The sequence below is a fragment of the Dromiciops gliroides genome, chromosome 6 (assembly GCF_019393635.1).
Source record: "Dromiciops gliroides isolate mDroGli1 chromosome 6, mDroGli1.pri, whole genome shotgun sequence".
In the NCBI taxonomy this organism is placed as follows: Eukaryota; Metazoa; Chordata; class Mammalia; order Microbiotheria; family Microbiotheriidae; genus Dromiciops; species Dromiciops gliroides.
This window is the reverse complement of record NC_057866.1, coordinates 10,620,398-10,639,297: the sequence shown is the minus strand read 5'-3', so window position 1 is coordinate 10,639,297 and position 18,900 is coordinate 10,620,398. Positions and strand designations below refer to the sequence as shown.

The 18,900-nt window shown below is 49.1% G+C and overlaps 1 protein-coding gene across 1 annotated transcript in view; it reads right to left on the bottom strand.

Moving 5' to 3' along the window:
- Positions 1-1,298: 1,298 nt before the first annotated feature.
- Positions 1,299-18,900, bottom strand: part of NRXN2 (neurexin 2) — a 163,159-nt gene continuing 145,557 nt past the window's right edge. Inside the window, 1 exon segment of the mRNA XM_043969653.1 lies at positions 1,299-2,335. Coding sequence (XP_043825588.1) covers positions 1,428-2,335 — 908 coding nt within the window. The 3' untranslated portion in view covers positions 1,299-1,427.

Below are 18,900 nucleotides of genomic sequence, written 5' to 3'. Positions count from 1 at the left end.
CCAAGACAGCTGGCTGCCTGTTGGTCCTTCCTGCCTCAGCCTGGGAATTGAGGCAGAGGAGGCTGGGAGGGAGGGAAGGAGGGGCTCTGCCAACCGAGCGCATCCCTCCCTGAACAAACCGCACAGGGCCAATGGAGTTTGGAAAGTTTCTTTTGTTTCTCCCACACATTTCCGGAATTTGGGTGTTTTCCAAGACTCAGACACATTTGTTAACAAAGAGAGAGAAAGAAAAAATAACAATGGGGGACGGGAGCCCCTTCGGCAGAGAACTGTCCCCCCAGCAAGTCCGTGGGGCCGTTCCTCCCGGCTCCCTCTCGCCCGGGATGCCACAGGTTATTGATATCTAGATAATTGTCTTTAATATATATCTGCATTTTCCTTTCCCCCCACCCCCCGCCCCCCGCCCCCCAACCCAACACACACGCACAGAAGCTCTTCTTGGCCAAATCCCAAATGCACGTCGCCCGAAAACTCAGCTTGTCAAGAGACCCCCAAATCCCCCCTGGGCAGGGCAGGGCAGGGCAGGGCACCACTGTCTGTCTAGGGAGCATGGCCCCTGGGGTTGAGGTTTCCCTCTCTGCCTAGAGCCCTGGCCCTAAGGACTCCCTATACCCTGAAACCCACCCCAACACACTGTGCCCACCTTCCCCCCACCACAACCCAAACCCCAGCGAAGCCCAACCCTTCCCACTTGGTACTGCCAGCTGCTGCTGCTGCTCCCAGAAAACATTGGAGGGGGAGGGCAGGAAAGGAAGGGAAAATACTAGAAAAGGGAGAGGGCAGGAAGAATGGGGAGCAAAAAGGAGGAAGAGACGGAAAGGAACAGGCATAGCCAGTGAAAGGGAGGGGGAAGAAGGAAGAAAGGAAAAAAGAGAGGAAGGGATGGAAGGAAGGAATAGAGGGAGGGAGAAAAGGAAGGAATTGAGGGAGGGAAGGAAGGAAGAGAGGGAGGGAGAAAAGAAGGAAGGAATAGAGGGAGGGAAGGAAGGTAGGAAGAAAAAAAGAGAGGGGGGAGAGAGAGGAAGGAAAGGAAAGGCAAGGCGTTGGGGAGGGAAGGAAAGAAGGGGAATTGAGGAAACAAACCGGACGAGAAGCGAACACTTTACAAAACCCCTGCTTGCCTTCCCGCCCCCACGACCCCCCCTAAATAAAATCACCCCCCTTTAAAAAAATAAATCAATCCAGGGCTGGGAGTGGGAGCGCCAAGGCCTCACTCTACGGTCTCCCTCGGCCCAGGGGAGGCAGCTCATCATGGTGGACAGGGAGGAAAACCGAGGAGGGGGCACGCATTTTTTTTCCTTTTTCTATTTTTTTCCTTTTTTGCGTTTCCTCTTGGCGAGAGAAGTCCGAGGCGGCCCTTGGCCCTTGGCCCCGGGGGCTGCCGCTGCTCGCTCGGCTGGCAGGGGGGCCCCGTCGGCCCGGGGCGGTCACACGTAGTATTCCTTGTCTTTGTTCTTCTTGGCCTTGCCGGGCGCCTTGGGCGCGGCGGGGGCCTTCTCCTTCACCACGGCGCCATTGCTCTGGGCCGAGTTGCTGATGTAGTTACGGCTCTGGTCCACCTGGTAGGAGCCCTCGTCACGGTTGCGATACTTGTACATGGCGTAGAGGAGGATGAGAATGCACAGGGCCGCCGCCGCCACGATGCCCACCACCATGCCCGTGGTGCTGCTGGACTCGCGAATCACCTCGACGGCGCCGGGCGGGCTCCGCTCGGAGCCCGTGGGGTTGGCTGTGGGCACACGGGGGAAGCCGGGGGCTGCCGTCACGCCGGGGGCCAGGGCGGGGGGCGGCCGCCGGGGCTCGAAGGACGTGGGCGCCCCGGGGCCCCCGGCCGCCGCCACCGGCGGGTTCTCCAGCAGCGGCTGCAGCGGGTCGCGGTGGTTCATTTTGCCCGCCGGCAGATTGGGGGGCAGGGCAGAGGGGGCGAGAAGGACCCCCGGCGCACCCGTGGCCCCGTCTGTCCTGAGGTTGGGCCGGGGGGGAGGAGGCTTGCGGGGGGACAAGAGGGTGGTACGGTCCGTGACCAAGGGGAAGGTGGTGTAAAAGTCTTCGTCGTCCGTGGGGGGCAAACTGGAGTCAAAGACCTCCCCCGAGGCGAAGCCCGACGCCTCTATGGGCTCTTCGCAGTCGCTGTCATCCTGCTCCCCGCCCTGGCACGGGGGCGGCCCTGCTGGGGGCCGCCGGGCCCCGGGCGGGGGCAGGGTGTCTTGGGTGGCCCCCATGCCCGTGAGGAAGGGGTAGAAAGTCGGGGGCGGGGGCACGAAGGGGGAGCGGGTGGCCACAGGAGGGGGGTCTAGGGAGTCCTCCGTAATAATAGGCAAAATTAACTCGCCTCCTAGAAGAAGAGAGAGAAGAGAAAAGAGAGGGCATCAGGGGCAGCCGGCGGGGCTCGGCCTGGGCACAGAGAGAGAAACAACAGGCCTTTTACAAAAACCGCAAATCGGTTCCAATTAGCTTGTCCGAAAAGGCTACCTAGGGCTTCGACCCGCGCCAGCCCAGGGGGCGTTACGAGGCAGCGGGCCTGCCCACGGGAGGGACTGCGCTGTGGGTTCTCGGTTCTCTTTTGTTCGCTTTTAATTTTTGGTTCGTTTTTCAGAAACCAAAAGGAAAAAACAAGAAAAGCAAATGGAAAAGGAACGAAAAAAACGAAAAGAAACAAAGTCTACTGGTCTGGTTATTTTGGTTTTTTGTCTTTTTTTTTTTTTTGGTTTGTTTTTTCAAACAGCTTTAAATAGGTCAACAGCAGCATTGACACAAGGCTACCGGCAAGGGCGGGGGCACTGGCTAGTTTCTCTTTTGGGGGGAGGGTGTTTGTGATCGGTTTGGTTTTGAAAAAAGAAGAGAGCATACCACGGAATTCAGGTAACTTACAGCAACAAATAGGCCCAGTGATTTTAGCATGAAGAAAAAAATTACAAAACAGAGCTGTGTGAGAGGGTTCTCCCGGATGAAAATAAAGACAACTTTTTTTCTTTGCTTTGCTTTTTCTTTTCCGTACAACTCTTTCTTTCTGTCTGTCTGTCTGTCTAGCTGGTCTCCGGCCCTGGCACCTCCCTTATTCACCTCTTCTCTCCTCTCCCTGACTCTCTCCCTCTCTCCTCACTCTAAGCAGAGCTGGACCTGAGGTCAGACCTAAGGGGTTGGGGCCACAGTCTAAGAGGCACTGGATTGGGATGAAATTGTGGGTCTAATGAGAGGGGAGGTGTGGACATAGAGGCACCAGAGGGCTGGGAACTGCCTGGTACCCCGGGCACAAGGGGCTAGGGATGGGGAATAAGATAGCAGGGAGAGGTAGGTCAGCTGGGACAGCTGGGGTGTCTGGGCACTTGTACTTGGAGAATATGGGGAGAGAATGGGGGCTAGTAGGGATGAGGCCCCAAGGGCAGTCATGGGAGGGGGTATTACTGAGAAGAGGGAATGGTCCAAGGTCATGTGTGAAGGTGAAGGTGTATCTGAGGGTGAGGTGAGCCTGGAGGGTCAAGGTCAGGAGCAGGTGAGGTGAGGTGAGAAACTATGCCTGAGCTGACCCTGACTAGCCAACCTCCTCTCCACCCACTCCCTCTGCCCCTCTGGCCTCCCCCCCTTCCCAACCCCTCCCCAGAGCCCCAGCAGCTACAGGGCTGCCCCAGGGCTTGGCTGCCTCAGGCCCTTTTAGGAAAAACAATAACAAACCAACAGAAAGAAGAAGAAAGCAAAAAAAGGAAAGGAAATATATATATATACACACAGCCGTCTAGGGGAGGCTCCTGCTGGGAGGTGGGGACCCAGGGGAGGTCACTGGAGGGAGGGTTTTCTCCCCCCACCCCTTCCTAGGGCTGAAAACCCATGAATGGGTGTAGGAGTGGAAGAAGGAGCTATTTGCTATAATCCTCAGAGGAATTAAAACTCCCTGCATCCCCTGGAGTGAGAGTGCTACATCTCCCATCATCCCCTAGGATGAGAACCACAACTCCCATCATCCCTGGGTGAAGACTGTCTCTTCTTTCATCACCTAGAATGAGAGAAGGTTACATCTCCCATCATTCCCTAGGATGAGACCTATAAACTCTCATTACCCCCTAGGCAGGACATCTTCTAGCCCCCTCTAGGTTGGAGACTACATTTTTCACTATGCCCTAGGTGGATAGAAGGCTACATTTCCTATGATCTCCTCTGGATTTAAGGACTACATTTCCCATCATCTTTCAGGTTAAGGTACAGCTTTCATTAGCCCAGAATAGCCAGCTTTCCCTTTGCTCTGTCTAGATTCCAGAGCTTTGGCCCCAGAGGCCATGAGGAGCTGAGATCTCCTTGCTTGCTAGGGAGAGGCATTTGAATTCTCCCAGCCATCATTTCCTCTTTGACCGTTTTCTCTCCAGATCAACTCTAGTGATTCTTGGGACTTACTTTCCATATAGCTGTAGGGAGCTTGGGCCTCCTCCAGGAAGCCTGTCTGGATTTATCCTCCACAGGCTGCCACCCTCCAAAGACAATGACCTCTGACTTCCCATTCTGTTCTTAAAATGGTTTAGCCAATCATAACCATTTTTCCCCTTGCCAAGCCCTGGAATGACCAGGAGAACTGGGAGCCCAGATCACGGGCATGCATGAAGACTGGCTAGCATGGTGGGAGGGAGCCCTGGAATGTCCGGGAATGGGTTCTAAACTCCCCATATTAGCCTGACGTTCAGGGACCTCTGATATTGAGAACATCTCCACTCCAACACAAGGCTCCTTGTGAGTGAGGCTGCCTTCTGGTTTGGGGTCTTTGCTCCTGGTAAATGCCGTCTTCCTCCCACTCCTGAGAAATCATTTACTTCCACACAGATCATATTTAGCTGTTATAGGGCCATAGGACTGTAGAGCTAGAAAGGACATTGAAGACCAAGAGGCTTGATGCCTTCATTCTACAGATAAGGAAACAGGCTTTACAGAGGAAATGCCTTACCCAATCCTTCAAGAGACACAGGAAAGGGCATTGGATTGAGTCAGAGGATTTGGAATGGAGAGGAGAAGACTGGGGGTGAGGAGGGGAGACTTGCGGACATCTTCAGACATACAAAGGGCTAGAAGAGAAGTCAGGCTCATTCTATGTGGCCTTGAAGGACCAAATGCTGAAGACTAAGGGAAGGTTGTAGGGGGTAGGGTAAAATTAGGCTTGACATGAGGAAATGCTTCCTTACCATCAGAGCTGATTATCTCAAAGCAGAATGGGCTGGTGAGGAGCTAGGGGACTCTTGCTCATTTGAGGTCTTCAAGTAGAGACTAAATGATCACACATAAAGCAGGTGGTAGATAAAATTCTTGGCCATTTATGAGTGGGCCAGTGGGGTCTTTTCCAGTTCAGAAATTCTGTTTCTGGGATCTAAGTTCCAATTGTGGAATTGTCTGCTACTTACTAGCTGTAAGAGTTGGCAAATCAGTGCCCCTCTAAATGTTGTCTATGTTTGCTCAACTCACTTTAAGCCCCTTATCTCATTAGATCACTGCCCCTCCCCCCAAACAGGGACAGAGATAGATTGGATCAATAAGCTTCCATCCACCTCTAAATCCTGTCATTTCCTGGTGCTGAAATACACCACCAGCCTCCTCCATGCAGCCTGCCCAGATCACCCCAACCTCTCCTGCTGCAGAAGTAGTGTGAGAGAAGATATTATCAGCGTCACCCACTTGGTGAGGGGCACTCAGTGCAGGGCCTGGCAGCCTTAGTCATCTTTCATGTGGAAGGGCTCCACGTCTTTCTCCTAGCTAGATTCCCTTGAGGGCAAGGGCCATGCCTTATATTTGTGTCCTCATATGAAGTACCAGAAGAAGGCTGGCTATGCAGCACAAGCTTAATCTAAAAAGTGCAGTTTGGAATAGGTAGACGCGTCAAGGGCAAGGTCAATAGGAGCTAAACTTATTGGCTGCAGGATGTTTTGGTGAGAACCTATGAATGATGGACTGGGTCAGGGGAGCTGAAAGAATGAAATCTCCCTAGGATAAAAAGGGGAGGGCCATGGGGAGGGGGAGGGGACATAAAAGAGGGGAGGAAATGTGATGCATTCGGGTTTAGAATCTGAGGCCCTGGGTTCAAATTTTGCGTTGGCTGTTCACTGCCTGTATGATGCCGGGCAAGGACTCTCTCACTTCTCTGGACCTCAGAGACAATAGAACCCTCTTGTGTAATAAAGAGCTGAGATGTGAAGGTAGGATTAAAATAGTTCTTGACCGTAGAGGGCAGCACCAGGAGCAAAGGTTGTGGACGATGCCTTAGCAGGTGATAGGTTCCCTCTCCTTGGAGGTCTCTAAGCAGAAACTAGAGGACCACTTTTCAGGCATGTTCTAGTGGGAATTCCTTTCAGGTTGGACTAGAGGCCACTTACTAGCTGTGTGACCCTGGGCAAGTCATTTCACTCTGTTTGCCTCAGTTTCCTCATCTGTCAAATGAACCGGAGAAGGAAATGGCAAATCACTCCAGTATCTCTGCCAAAAAAACACCAAATGGGGTCACAGAGAGTTAGCCACAACTGAACAATAATGAAGACCAATGAGTTTCCTTCCAGCTCTGAATCTGAGATTCAGATCTGTGATCTGTGAAATGGGAGGGTTCAGATTGGATGACCTATAAGATGCCTCCCAGCTTAAAATATGCAATTCTAAGAAATCCAGTTGATTTTGATATAGAAAACAATGGCTACATGGAGTAAGCAGTTTTGATGCATCTAGGGTCTTCCAGCTAATATTGAAGAGAAGAAAATATGGCTAATCTTGGCACTCCCTCATGGTACCAGCTGAGGGGCAGAATTGGTCCCTACTCAGCATGGGCTATCACAGTCCTAGAGTTGCAGACTGAGTTGGTCTCAGGGGTCTTAGCCAGCTGGAAGCCTGGGGATGGACAATGGAATTTGGCTCCGTCCTGGCAAAGCCCTGGAGGGTGAGAGTATAGTTTGCTGCAGGGACTAGAAGGTTCAGATCCCAAGTCTCTATTTCTAGTTCATCTAGTAGCCCTGATAGGGGTGGGTAACAACTGGCCCCTCCCCAAAATTCCCTATAGAAAATTCTACTCATTCCTAAACATTCTATCTGCCTCCAACCCCTTCCCCCAACTCATCTGGACAATTCGTTGCTCCCAGCCATACTCAGGGAATTTCCCCATCTCCACGCCTTTGCTTGTATCATTCCCTTTACCTATAATGCCTTCTTTCCCATCTCTGTCTTATGGAAACACTACCCATCCTTCTAGCTCCAGTTCAGACACCACCTGTTCCATGAGACTGTCCTAACCCTTACAGCTGAAAACAATCTCTTTCTCCTCAGCACCTAAGCCATGCCTCTCATATAGCATTTACCACAGAATGCCTTGTATTCTGAGGCAACTAGGTCCTGAAGTGGATAGAGTGCTGGTTCTGAAGACAGGAAGACCTGAGTTCAAATTCAGCCTCTGATATGTAGCTGTGTGACTGTGGGCAAGTCACTCAATCAAGTCACTGCTGCCTTGTTATGGCAGAAGGGCTTGTGTGGCTGTGCCATGTAGGCTTCCCTACGGCAGGTCACAGTGGAGAACTCTGACAAAAAGAGGTGATCCACTGGAGAATGAAAAGGCACACCATTCCAGTATATATGCCAAGAAAACTCCAGGGAGAAAAATAGTCCACGGGGTCACAAATAGTTGACGTGGCTGAATGAGCAAATAACCACATACCTTGTGTTCTAGACTTTGATGTATTAGTTTCCCGTCCCCTAAAGGCAGTGTGGTACCATAGAAAGAGCACCATATCTGGTGTCGGGAGACCTGGGTTCAAAACCCACACCTAATATTACTCCCTGGGTATCTTTGGGCAAAATCACTCCCCTTTCAAGCTTCAGTTTCCTGCTTTGCAAAAACGATGGGATTGGACTAAAAGACTTTTTCATTTTAAGGATGAAATGTGATATGGACAAATATAAAGTCTGTATTTGTTTTGCAAAGATCAACTTCTTAAGAACAAGATGGGGAAGATATGACTAGAGAGAAGCTGGTCTGAAAAAGTTATGGGGGGTTTAGCTCAAGCTCCATGTGAACTAACAGTGGGGGCCAAGGCAATCAAGGAAGCAGATGTGCTCTCAGGTGCCTCAAGAGAGACCCCAGAAGTTGTGGTCCCGCTGTCATCCTGCCCTGGGTCAGATCTATGCATTGTCGGTGGAATTCTGGGTGCCAGATTCTAGGAAGGACGTTGATAAGCTGAAGAGATGGCTCAGTGGATAGAGCACTGGACCTGGATTCAGGAAAACTGAGTTCAAATTTAGACTGAAGCACTTCCCAGCTGTATGACCCTGGGCAAGTCACAGAACTTCATAAACCTTAAAGCACCATATGCTAGCCATTATTGCCTCTTAAAGGGGCAGGCAGCACCTGAGAAATTGTTCTTGAATAGATCCATTCCCCCTCCCTTCTCCACTGCTCCTCTGGCTTCGCTCTATGTCAGCCAGGTACAGGTCAATGCTAACCTACATTGGGAGCCTGAGTGAGATGCCAGTCTCTGAGTTCAGGCTTGAAAAACCTCTCTCTAGGAGCCCAGGCTGGGCCCAATGTAAGTGGTGGCCCCAGACCCAATTCTTGGAGAAAGTAATGTCAGCACCTTCAATGCAGGGATAAATGTGGCAGGAGATCCCAAGACCAGTCTTTTGAATAGGGTAAACTTGGGGAGAGTGGATTTCAAAGAGTTCAGAGGAAGGTAGGTAGGATTTCATGAGTTGAGAATTCACAACGGAAACTGGAGAGGGGAGATTCTGAAGAACAACATTCCAAAAACTTTATAAAAAATCCTCTGATGAGAAAGAAAAATGGGAGCTGTGAGGGAGGAAGCAACCACTGTGGATGTGCTAATGCTAACGAATCCTCATTTTAAAGACATGTACAGAGGAGGGGCAGAGAGCTGAGGATGCCTGCAAAGGAGACCAAAGCCCAGAGGAATTGTGGCAGTCATGGTATAGCTTGGGAGGAGCTGAGGCTGGGGAGAAGTGCCAAAGAAAACTCCGGAGGCTTTTTAGTTTTGCTGGGAGTGAGGGAGGGGATGAAAGAAGTAATGGAAGCACTGCTCAGGGCAGATGGGATAACGAGAATGGAGCAAGACAAAAGGCAGAATTGCTCAAATCCTGTTTTGTTTCAGTGGTTTTTCCCCTTCTCCTACCAGGGAGAATGGTCGTTGGTCTAGGAAAGAAGAATCAAGATAGCCAACAGAGAACGGAAGGAATAGATGGTAAGGGAGTGCCCAGGCCTCTGGGGCTGTGCAGGAGCCAGTAGATGGGCCTCTGAGCCACTGCAACAGAGCCCTGAGAGATTGTGGAGAATGTGGAGATGCTACAGGAGTGACAGGGAAAGGGGGAAAGGCCATGAGCATGAGTTCTAATGTCTGGCAAAATTCCAGAAGGTACTGGTAAAAGGATGCATTGTGGGTACTGAGAAAGGGAAACGGGTCACAAAAAACCAGTATGGTTCAGACAGTCCTGGGGAGAGGGCGGGGGTCATAGGTTAGAACTGGAATGGATCTTGGAAGCCACTGAGTCTTCATTTCACAGCTGAGGAAACTGAGGTAGACAGAGGTTCAGTCACTTGGCCACAGTCACACAGCTAGAATGTGTCTGAGGCTAGATTTGAACTCAGGTCTTCTAGATTTCAATTCCAGCACCTAACCATTACAGATGCCAAATGAATCTTATTTCCTTTTTATGACAAGATTGACGGGGAAATTCCATAGACATAGAATTCCTGGATTTCAACAAGGACAAAGTCTCTCACAATATCCATGTGGATCAGATGGAAAGATGTAGGCTGGGTGATAATGCAGTTAGGTGGATTAATTACCAGTGGAACAACTGGGCCCAAAGTCAGGCTGGAGTGAGGTCTTACCTGGGTCCATTGGCTGGAAAATGAGCTTATCTCCTTCCACAAATCAACTCCCCCTCTAGGCAACTAACAGAGCAAGGGAATGACTTCTGTCTCCCCCTCCTCACTACAGCTTCTCAAGAGAAGGATGGACAGGGCAACCATGAGTGAAGAAAGCTCCTCTGGAGGACTCCATAACGAATTCTACTCTTGTTTTTGATCTAGGAAACCCCGCTTAAGACACTTTTGTCACTGACTTGAATGAAGGGATTGGTGGTATGCTCGTCAAAATCATGGATGACCCAGAGCTGGGAGGAATAGCCAACACCCTGGATGACAGAATTGAGATCCCCAGAGATACCCCAAAGCTAGAATGATGACCATAGCTAATGAGATGCATTTTAATAGGAAAGGTGCAAAGATATACACTTGACTTTTAAGAAGTTAAATACAGAAGCACAGGATGGAGGAAGAGATGTGGCTGGACAGAAGTCCATGTGAAAAAGACCTAGGGCTGTGAGTGTGCTGCAAGCTTGATGGGAATGAACAGCATGACAAGTTAGCAGCCCAAATGCAGTTTGATCTCAGACTACATTAATAGAAGACTGGCCTTCAGGAGGAGGGAGGTAACTCTCCCAGCGTCCTCCACTCTGGCCATATTCCATCTGGTGTATTGTGTTCCATCTGGACTAGTCCATTTTAGGGAGAATGTGGACAAGCTGGAGTGTATCCAAGGGAGGGAGACCAAGACGGTGAGGAAATTCGAAACCACACAACATGAAAGGATCAAGTGATGGGATTTAGAGAAGACATGGCAGCTCTCTCCAAAACCTAAAGGGTTATCATGTAGAAGAGGGATTACATTGATTCTACATAGCTGCTCCAGTGTGAGTGTGTGCATGTGTGTATGTATGTGTGAGTGTACATGCATGTATGGGAGAGTGTGTGTGTGTGTGTGTGTGTGTGTGAGAGAGAGAGAGAGAGACTGCGTGTGTGTGTGTGTGTGGGGGTTGTCGGGGGGGGGGGGGGAGTTAGGAGGTAGCTTCAGGTTTGATGTTAGGCAGGACATAACAGCTCAAGCTGTCCAAACCATCCCTGACTGTCTTCTATCTATATACTGTCTCCCATACTGGCTCTGGAGTTGGAAGATTTGAACTTCAACTCCACTGGTGTAACTTCCCACCTCTGTGACCTTGGATAAGTCATTTGGCTAGCCTGGGCTTCAGTTTCCTTCTATAGAAATGAAGGGATTGGACCAGAGGGTCTTTGAGGTCACTTCTAGCTCTACAGCATTGATTCTATGCTCCCTTGACAATCCTTTTTTTCCCCACCACCACCTCAGGGAAGATGACTCCCCAGAGTGGATCCCAACAAGCATTTCCACAAGCTTCCATGGAGATCCCCAGACTTGGCTTCTCTGAGCTCCAAACCCACAACTCTAACAGCCTGCAGGGATTCTCCATCTGGATGTCCCACTAGCGATTCAAACCCAGTTCTTCCCAAACTGAGCTCATCATCTTCTCTGCTTAACTCCTCCAATTGCCAGACATCTTCTGGGCAAGCCTTCCCTTGTGCCATTTTGGGATGAGGAGAAACTGGACATGCTGAATGTGAGTGGCCAGCCCAGACACCTGACCAGGACTCCTTGCCATCCCCACTCCTCGAGAGCCACAGAAACTGATGCCCCCAAGCCCATTCCCAGCATGCTCTCATACACAGAGCATCACCATCCATAGGCAGCCCAGGACTCTGGCAGGTGGGAGCAACCTGCTGAAGAGTTGGTCTTCCAGCCTTGTCTCTTCTCCAAACCAAGCTCCCTACAGCAGCCAAATGGACATTTCTAAAGTTCAGGTTTGAACATGCTACTCCCTGCTCCCAAAGGTCCAATGGCTCCCCAATGCTTGTAGGAGACACTAGTTCTTCTGCTTGGCATGTAGAGCCCTTCACAAGCTGGCTCAGTCAGGCCTGACTTTCCAGACATATAACATATTCCCTTCCTCTCTGTGTTCCAGCCAAAATGGGCCACCTAGGGGCAGCTAGGTGGCACAGTGGATAAAGCACTGGCCCTGGATTCAGGAGGACCTGAGTTCAAATCCGGCCTCAGACACTTGACACTAGCTGTGTGACCCTGGGCAAGTCACTTAACCCTCATTTCCCTGCCCCCAAAAAACAAAAGGAAGAAAAAATGGGCCACCAACTGTTTCCCATACATAACATTGTGTATCCCCCTCCATGCCTTGGCACATTCAGTCTCTCCTGCTTGGAATGCTCTCCATACTCATTTCAGTCTCTGAGTTAGAATCCCTAGCTTCCTTCAAAGATCAGCTCCAATGCCCCACCTCCATGAAACATTTCTGGATCCCCCAGTTGGTGCTGCCCCACAGAATCATTTTGTGTTTAATTCTGTGTTCATGTTGTTTCCCCTTCTTACAGGCAAGGATTGCTTTTGCTGTTGTCTCTGTATACTCAGAGCCTAGCATGTTCTTGGGACACTAGTAGAAGCTTGGTAAATGTTTTCTGATGGACTCATTCGTCAACAAGCATTGAAGTACCTACTACGTGTCAGGCTCAGTGCTAAGGACTGAGGATACAAAGAAAGGCAAAAGACAGTCCCTGCTCCAGAAGAGCTTGCCGTCTTATGGGGGAAATCACATGCAAACACCTATGTACAAACAAGAAATACACAGTATAAATTGGAAATCATCAACAGAGGGAGACACTAAGATTCATGAGGATTGGGAAAGGCTTCTCCTCGAAGGTGAGACTTGGAAGAAGGCAGGAGGTTGAGAAGGGGAAGAAGAGGATTCTGGGCAGAAAGATGGGAAGTCGGGTGCTGCATGCAAACAACCACCAGGAGGCCACTGTCACTGAACCCTAGAGTATGTGGAGGGGCCCAACGGGTGAGAAGGCTGCAAAGGTAGGAGAGGCCAGGTTATGGAGGACTTTAGAAGGCAAACAGATGGTTGGCCCTGGGAGAATGGAGAGGTGGGAGAGAGGGAGAGAAAGGAGAGAATGGGGAAGAAGAGGAAGAAGAAGAAGAAGAAGAAGAAGAAGAAGAAGAAGAAGAAGAAGAAGAAGAAGAAGAAGAAGAAGAAGAAGAAGAAGAAGAAGAAGAAGAAGAGGAAGAGGAAGAGGAAGAGGAAGAGGAGGAGGAGGAGGAGGAGGAGGAGGAGGAGGAGGAGAGAGGGAGAGAAGAGATGGTCAGACCTGAGCTTTAGGGAGATCATTTTGACAGCTGAGTAGAAGACAGACTAGAGAGGGGAAAGGCTTGCCTGAGCATTCCCCGCTCCTGTATTCAGAGTTACTGTCTGCTGAGCCAAGTCTTTCCCACTGTGGACTCTGCTCTGGATCCCTGGTGCCTAGCGGTGGTTGTTGTTCTTCAGTTGTTTCAGTCTCATTTGACTCTCCATGACACCATTTGGGTTTTTTTTTGGCAGAGATACTGGAGCAGTTGGCCATTTCCTTCTCCAGCTCATTTTATAGGTGAGGATACTGAGGCAAACAGGGTAAAGTGACTCGCCCAGGATCACACAGCTAGTAAGTGACCAAGGCCAGATTTGAACTCAGATCTTCTGGACTCCACTGTCCCATCCAGCTGCCCATTAGGCACATAGTTGGGGCTTCATAAAGCTTACTGAATTGAATTGAATTTCACATCCTTCCCACCTCCTGGTTCCAACAGACACCTGGCTCTGCAGGAGATAGCCCCTGCCCTCCCAGCTCCCAGCTCCCTCTCCAGTTTAGACTGCTCCTTTTATCACTGATCCAGGAGGAGGCATCAGCCTCACTCCCACTGCCACATCCAGCCTTTCCCTCCTCTGTAGCAATCACTTTTCAACCTCTGCTCCCTTGAGGTTTACAATGCTTACTCCAACTGACCCCATGCAGATCATGGGAGCACATATTTAGGGCTGGGAGGGACCCTGGAGGTCATCTAACCGAAACCCTTCATTTCACATATAAGGAAACTGAGTTTGGAGGGAAGTGACATGCCCAAGGTCACTTTTACACTAAGTGTCCAAGTCCAGATTTAGACCCACACCTTCTCATTCAGCACTTTTCCCCTGCACCACATTGATTCTTGCGGCCAAAATGTGCCAACCTCCAGGTCACTCTCCATCCTTTCTCAAGGATTTTAGCTTTAGGCTTACACTTTTTCTCTCAACCCCAATCTCTGCTTTCAGATTTGGGGACTTCAATATACTGGTTTATGCTCCCCTTTAAATACCCTAGACTCCCAGTTTACCAATGGCAACACCTAAGACCTCCACTGAATTCTACCACAGTCACCTCACAAGTGTGATCAAGGTACTGGTCACATAGTACATGCCTGATAAATGTTTATCAATTGATAGATTGGGTCCCTCTTAGATATCACAGTCACCCATAACTCACTTCAACGATCCCAAACTCTTGCCATCTTTTCCCCTAATTATCATCTCCTATCCTTCCATTTTCCCCTTTCCTCCTAACCCTATGTGCACTGTGGCCCTCAGTCTCTCCATCCTTCTATGACTTGCCAATTCACCATCTTTGTGCTGATTTCCCTTTTTTTTGGTTTTGTTTTGTTGAGCAATGAGGGTTAAGTGACTTGCCCAGGGTCACATAGCTAGTCAGTGTCAGGTGTCTGAAGCAGGATTTAAACTCGGATCCTCCTGAATCCAGGGCCGGTGCTCTATCCACTGCACCACCTAGCTGCTCCCCACAGTCTGGATCTTATGGTTGACCAAGTCACTGATCATTCTCTTCTTTCCTAGAATCTCTTGCCTGCTTGTCTATCCATGCCCTGACAATTCTCAACCTTTAGGTCCCCTAACCATTCCTTCCCACTCACGATTCCCCTGCCATACATCTTTTCTCCTCCTGAGTTGAACACCACCAAAAACAATCAGTAAATTTTACCAACTGGGTCCCAGAAACTCATGTTACCTAATCTCTGCTGGGCCCTCACTGCTGAATGGCAAGCCTTTTTTCCTTCCCCAATTTGCTCTCTATAATACCCTCTATAGTAGCTATTCACATCTCTCATTAAGTGCCCTATGACTCCTTCACTCCTACACCTTTTCTTGGCAGATAGATGGCCTTGCCTCCTACTTTACTTAAGAAACTGAAGCCATCTGTCCTGAGGTCTCTCTTCTTCCCAATTTCACACTTCAAAACCCCATGTGATCTTCGTCTGTCATTTCCACCTGGACTTTTCATCTGCACCTCACATTCAACATGTCCAAAATGAAACCATGAGCTCACAATTTTTCCTTTTAAACATGCTTCTCTTCCACACTTGCCTATTTCTCTCTCTCTCTCTCTCTCTCTCTCTCTCTCTCTCTCTCTCTCTCTCTCTCTCTCTCTCTCTCTCTCTCTCTCTCTCTTTGCCTATTTCTCTTGAGGACACCACCATCCTTCCAGTCATCCAGGTTCACAACCTTGGAGTCATCACTGACTCATCCTTTTCCCTTGTTCTCCAGCTACAATAAGCTGCCAAGTCATGTCTGTTCAACCTTTACAAAATCCCTCATAGTCATCCCCTTCTCTCCCCTCATGTTACCACCTCTCTTGCTCAGGCCCTTGTCAATCTCATAGTGGATTCCTAATTAGTCTCCCGACCTCTAGTCTCTCCCCTCTCCAAGTCATCCTCAGCAGAGCTGCCAAAATAATTTGCCTAAGGCATAATGCAGACCACACCAGTCCCTGCATTCTCCCCACCAGGTTGTCCTCCTGTGGACCTTTCCATCACTTGGAGCACCTGGGTACCTGGACTCCTATTGCTTATCCTTACTTATCCAGGAACTTTTGCATCCTGCAAGATAATATCTGCCTTCGAACTCACACCTCCTTAGTATTGTCTGCCCCTGGGATCCCCCTTTAGCTCCTCTAAGAACTTTCATTTAAGGAGGGCACCCAAGCCAATCATCTCTTCATCTTCCAGAGGGGTGCACTGCTTTGGACGTCATCACAGCCCCAGGCTGGATACCTTAGCCCTTTTCAACTTCCTTTCGTGTGCTGCTTTTCCCCACTAGACTGTAAGCTTGATGCTATCTTTCTTTTTGCTTGCAGCCCCTAGCTTGGTGCATAGTAAGTGCTTAATCAATATTTATTGATGGACCAGTTTCCTGAGGCAACCAATGATGTAGAGGGTACAATGACTAGGCCTGGAATCAGGAAATTCTCAGTTAAAATTTGACTTTAGATGTTTACTAGCTGTGTGACCCTGGACAAGTCACTTTGCCTCGGTTTCCTCCACTATAAAATGGTGGGGTGTCATAATAGCATCTACCTCATGAGGTTGTTATGAGGATCAAATGAGATAATATGTGTAAAAGCACTTTGTAGTGTCTGGCGCACAGTAGGCTCTATAGCAATGCTTATTCCCTTCCCTTCTTCCCACCTCCCCCATTCTATCATTGCCCAGCCACACTGGCCTATTTGCTATTCCCCAAACTCCTCTCCTCATTCTATTTGCTGAAATGCACTCCATCCGCATCTCTGCTTCCCCTAGCTGGAGCTTTGGGCAAGGTTGGCTAGATTCAAGGGTCGCCTCGTCCATGAAGTTTTCCTTGATCGCCTCCATTATTAGCACTCTTCCTCTCCCCCAATCACCTGGTATTTACTTATTTGCATAGGGTTTGTATCCCCTCTCCCCAAAGAGGATGTAAGTTCTTTGAGGGGAGAAACTCTTCAGTCTTTGTCCTTGCCCTGCTGTCTTTTCTGATCACACATTTCCTTGATGGAAATCTTTATACCTCTGAATTCCTAGTTAATAATATGCTTTGGTCTTATCCCCACCCTGTGCTTCTCCTTTGTCTCTGGGTCATCCTCAATTTTAATTATTCAGACACTACAATGTTTCATGACTCACAACCAGATCCCATAGCTCAAAGAAAATTGGTATTTAAAAAAGGTGGGCATTTGTTTCAGGAGAAGCTTGGGGTCATCAAAAGAATTGTGAGGTCTTTCAAAGCCTGCCAGCTCCTTCACTTCCTCCTGGTATAAAGGTTTTCATCAGAGAAATGTATGAGGAGTGTGAGGGACAATTAACAGACAGCCTCCATGCTCTGTTGGTGTCCTCAAGATGTCAAGAAAACCCAAACAAGGCTCTCGGTATGTTGGCTGGACCCTGTGTGGGGAACTGATGGAAGGACATAGATGAGAGGGGCACAGCCCAGGCAGATATGGACGGGCTGCAATCTGCCTCATTGGAGATGTCCATGTTAATGGAAGATCCAGAGGCAGATGCCCAGTATCCAGCACAAGCCCCTGCACATAGTAGGCACCTAATTCTGTTGAATGAACTGGATCCCAGGGTCCTTTTTTCTGTTAGCTCCCAACCCTAACCACCCATCATATTCTCTTTTCCAACATCTCTGTCTCTCTCTGTCTCCCTACCTGTCTGTGGGTATTCCTCAGTTTACAAAGTGTTGGAGCTGTGAAGATATCAGTTAGCTCAGCCTTCTCATCTTAAATGGGAAACTGAGGCTTAGAGAGGGGAAGGGATCTTCCCAAGGTTGCCCAGTGTTCTTGTGGTGCAGCTGGGCTAGAATCCAAGTCTTCTGATTCCCCAGGGCAAGACTATTTCCATGCCCTGTGAATATCACTTCTCGTCTTGGGTTTACTACTAGCAAAGCCTCCAGACTCTTCTCCTTCCAATCCCTCTTGAACTCAGTGTTGACTCCTAAACACACAGCTCTGATCACACCTTTGCTAGATAACCATCAATGGCTCCCAATTGCCAACAGGATTTATGTGAAAGAGCAGAAATGCTCTAAGTGTGCTACCCAAGGCCCTTCGCAATCTGGCCCCAGACTAACTTTTTAGCCTTATCTCCAACTCACCTCTTTCATCTATCCCACATTTTTCTTAGGCTGACCAATTCTTCCCTGGGAATGCCCCATACTCATTCATAGCTCTGTACTTATGCTCAAACTGTGTCTCTGCCTTCTCTTCCCCTCATCCAATTTTTACTCATTCTTCAAGCCCTAAGCTCAGGGCTCATCTCCTCCAGGAAGCCCTCTCTGACTACCACAGATCCCAGTGGTCCCTTTCTCTAATTCCCTTGGCACTTACAGTCTGGACCACACAATTTGCCACAGTCACATGATGAGCTTGACTCAGTAGTAAAACTGCCCATGCCTAGAGAAGAGCAGATGATCTTTTGGGGGTGGTTGGTATTAAGAATAACCTTTTACATTCCTTTGGTGCTTTACAAATTATAAAGCATTTCCACACCCTCTATGTCACTTGACCACCACTCATAGGAGTCTTTTGAGAATGGGATACAAGGGTTCCCCCTCTCCCATTTTACAGAAGAGGAAACTGAGGCCCAGAAGAGAGAAGTGAGCTGGCTAAGATCACACAGATGACTAGATGCAGAGCCATAATTTGAACCCCAATGCCAGTCTCTAAAGGCAGTGAGTGTTCTTTCCACTACCTCATGATACCTGCGTGTACCCCCCATGTTTCTTCCTTAGCATAGCTGAAGCCAGGGCTGTGCTCAGAAGATCCTCAGTCCAACATTAAAGGCTACATGGATAGCCCCCTTTCCCCTACAAACATGGGAATCAAGTAAAAACATGTAAGGGCACCCAGAATAACAGAATCTTGAGTTCAAGGGGAACTGAATCCACTTGATGCAACTGGCATCTTCTAGGAATACCTGATATAGCATAGCCAACAAGGGGTTCCCCAGTTCCCAAGCTCCCCAGTTCCTGAGAAAGCCCATTCCCCTAAATGATACTTGTGAGAGGCAGTGTAATCTAATGGATAATGCTGGATATGGAAGACCTGGATTCAAATCTCACTTTGGACATTGAACAGCTGTGTGACAGTGTACAAGGGAAAACCCATCTGAACCTTGGTCTCTTCATTTGGAAAAAGAGGATAATATTAATTGTATTGAGGCAGCATGGACCAGTGGTTAGAGTACCAGCCTTTCTTCTACAAAGACCTGCCTGTAACACATGCTGGTTCTTTGACGCTGGGCAAGTCTTGGCAACCCTATAAACTGTAGACTTGCTGCCAATCTGCAGAGGACAGTTTCCTTACCAGATGCCTTCTACACTAGTCTGGACCAAAAATGC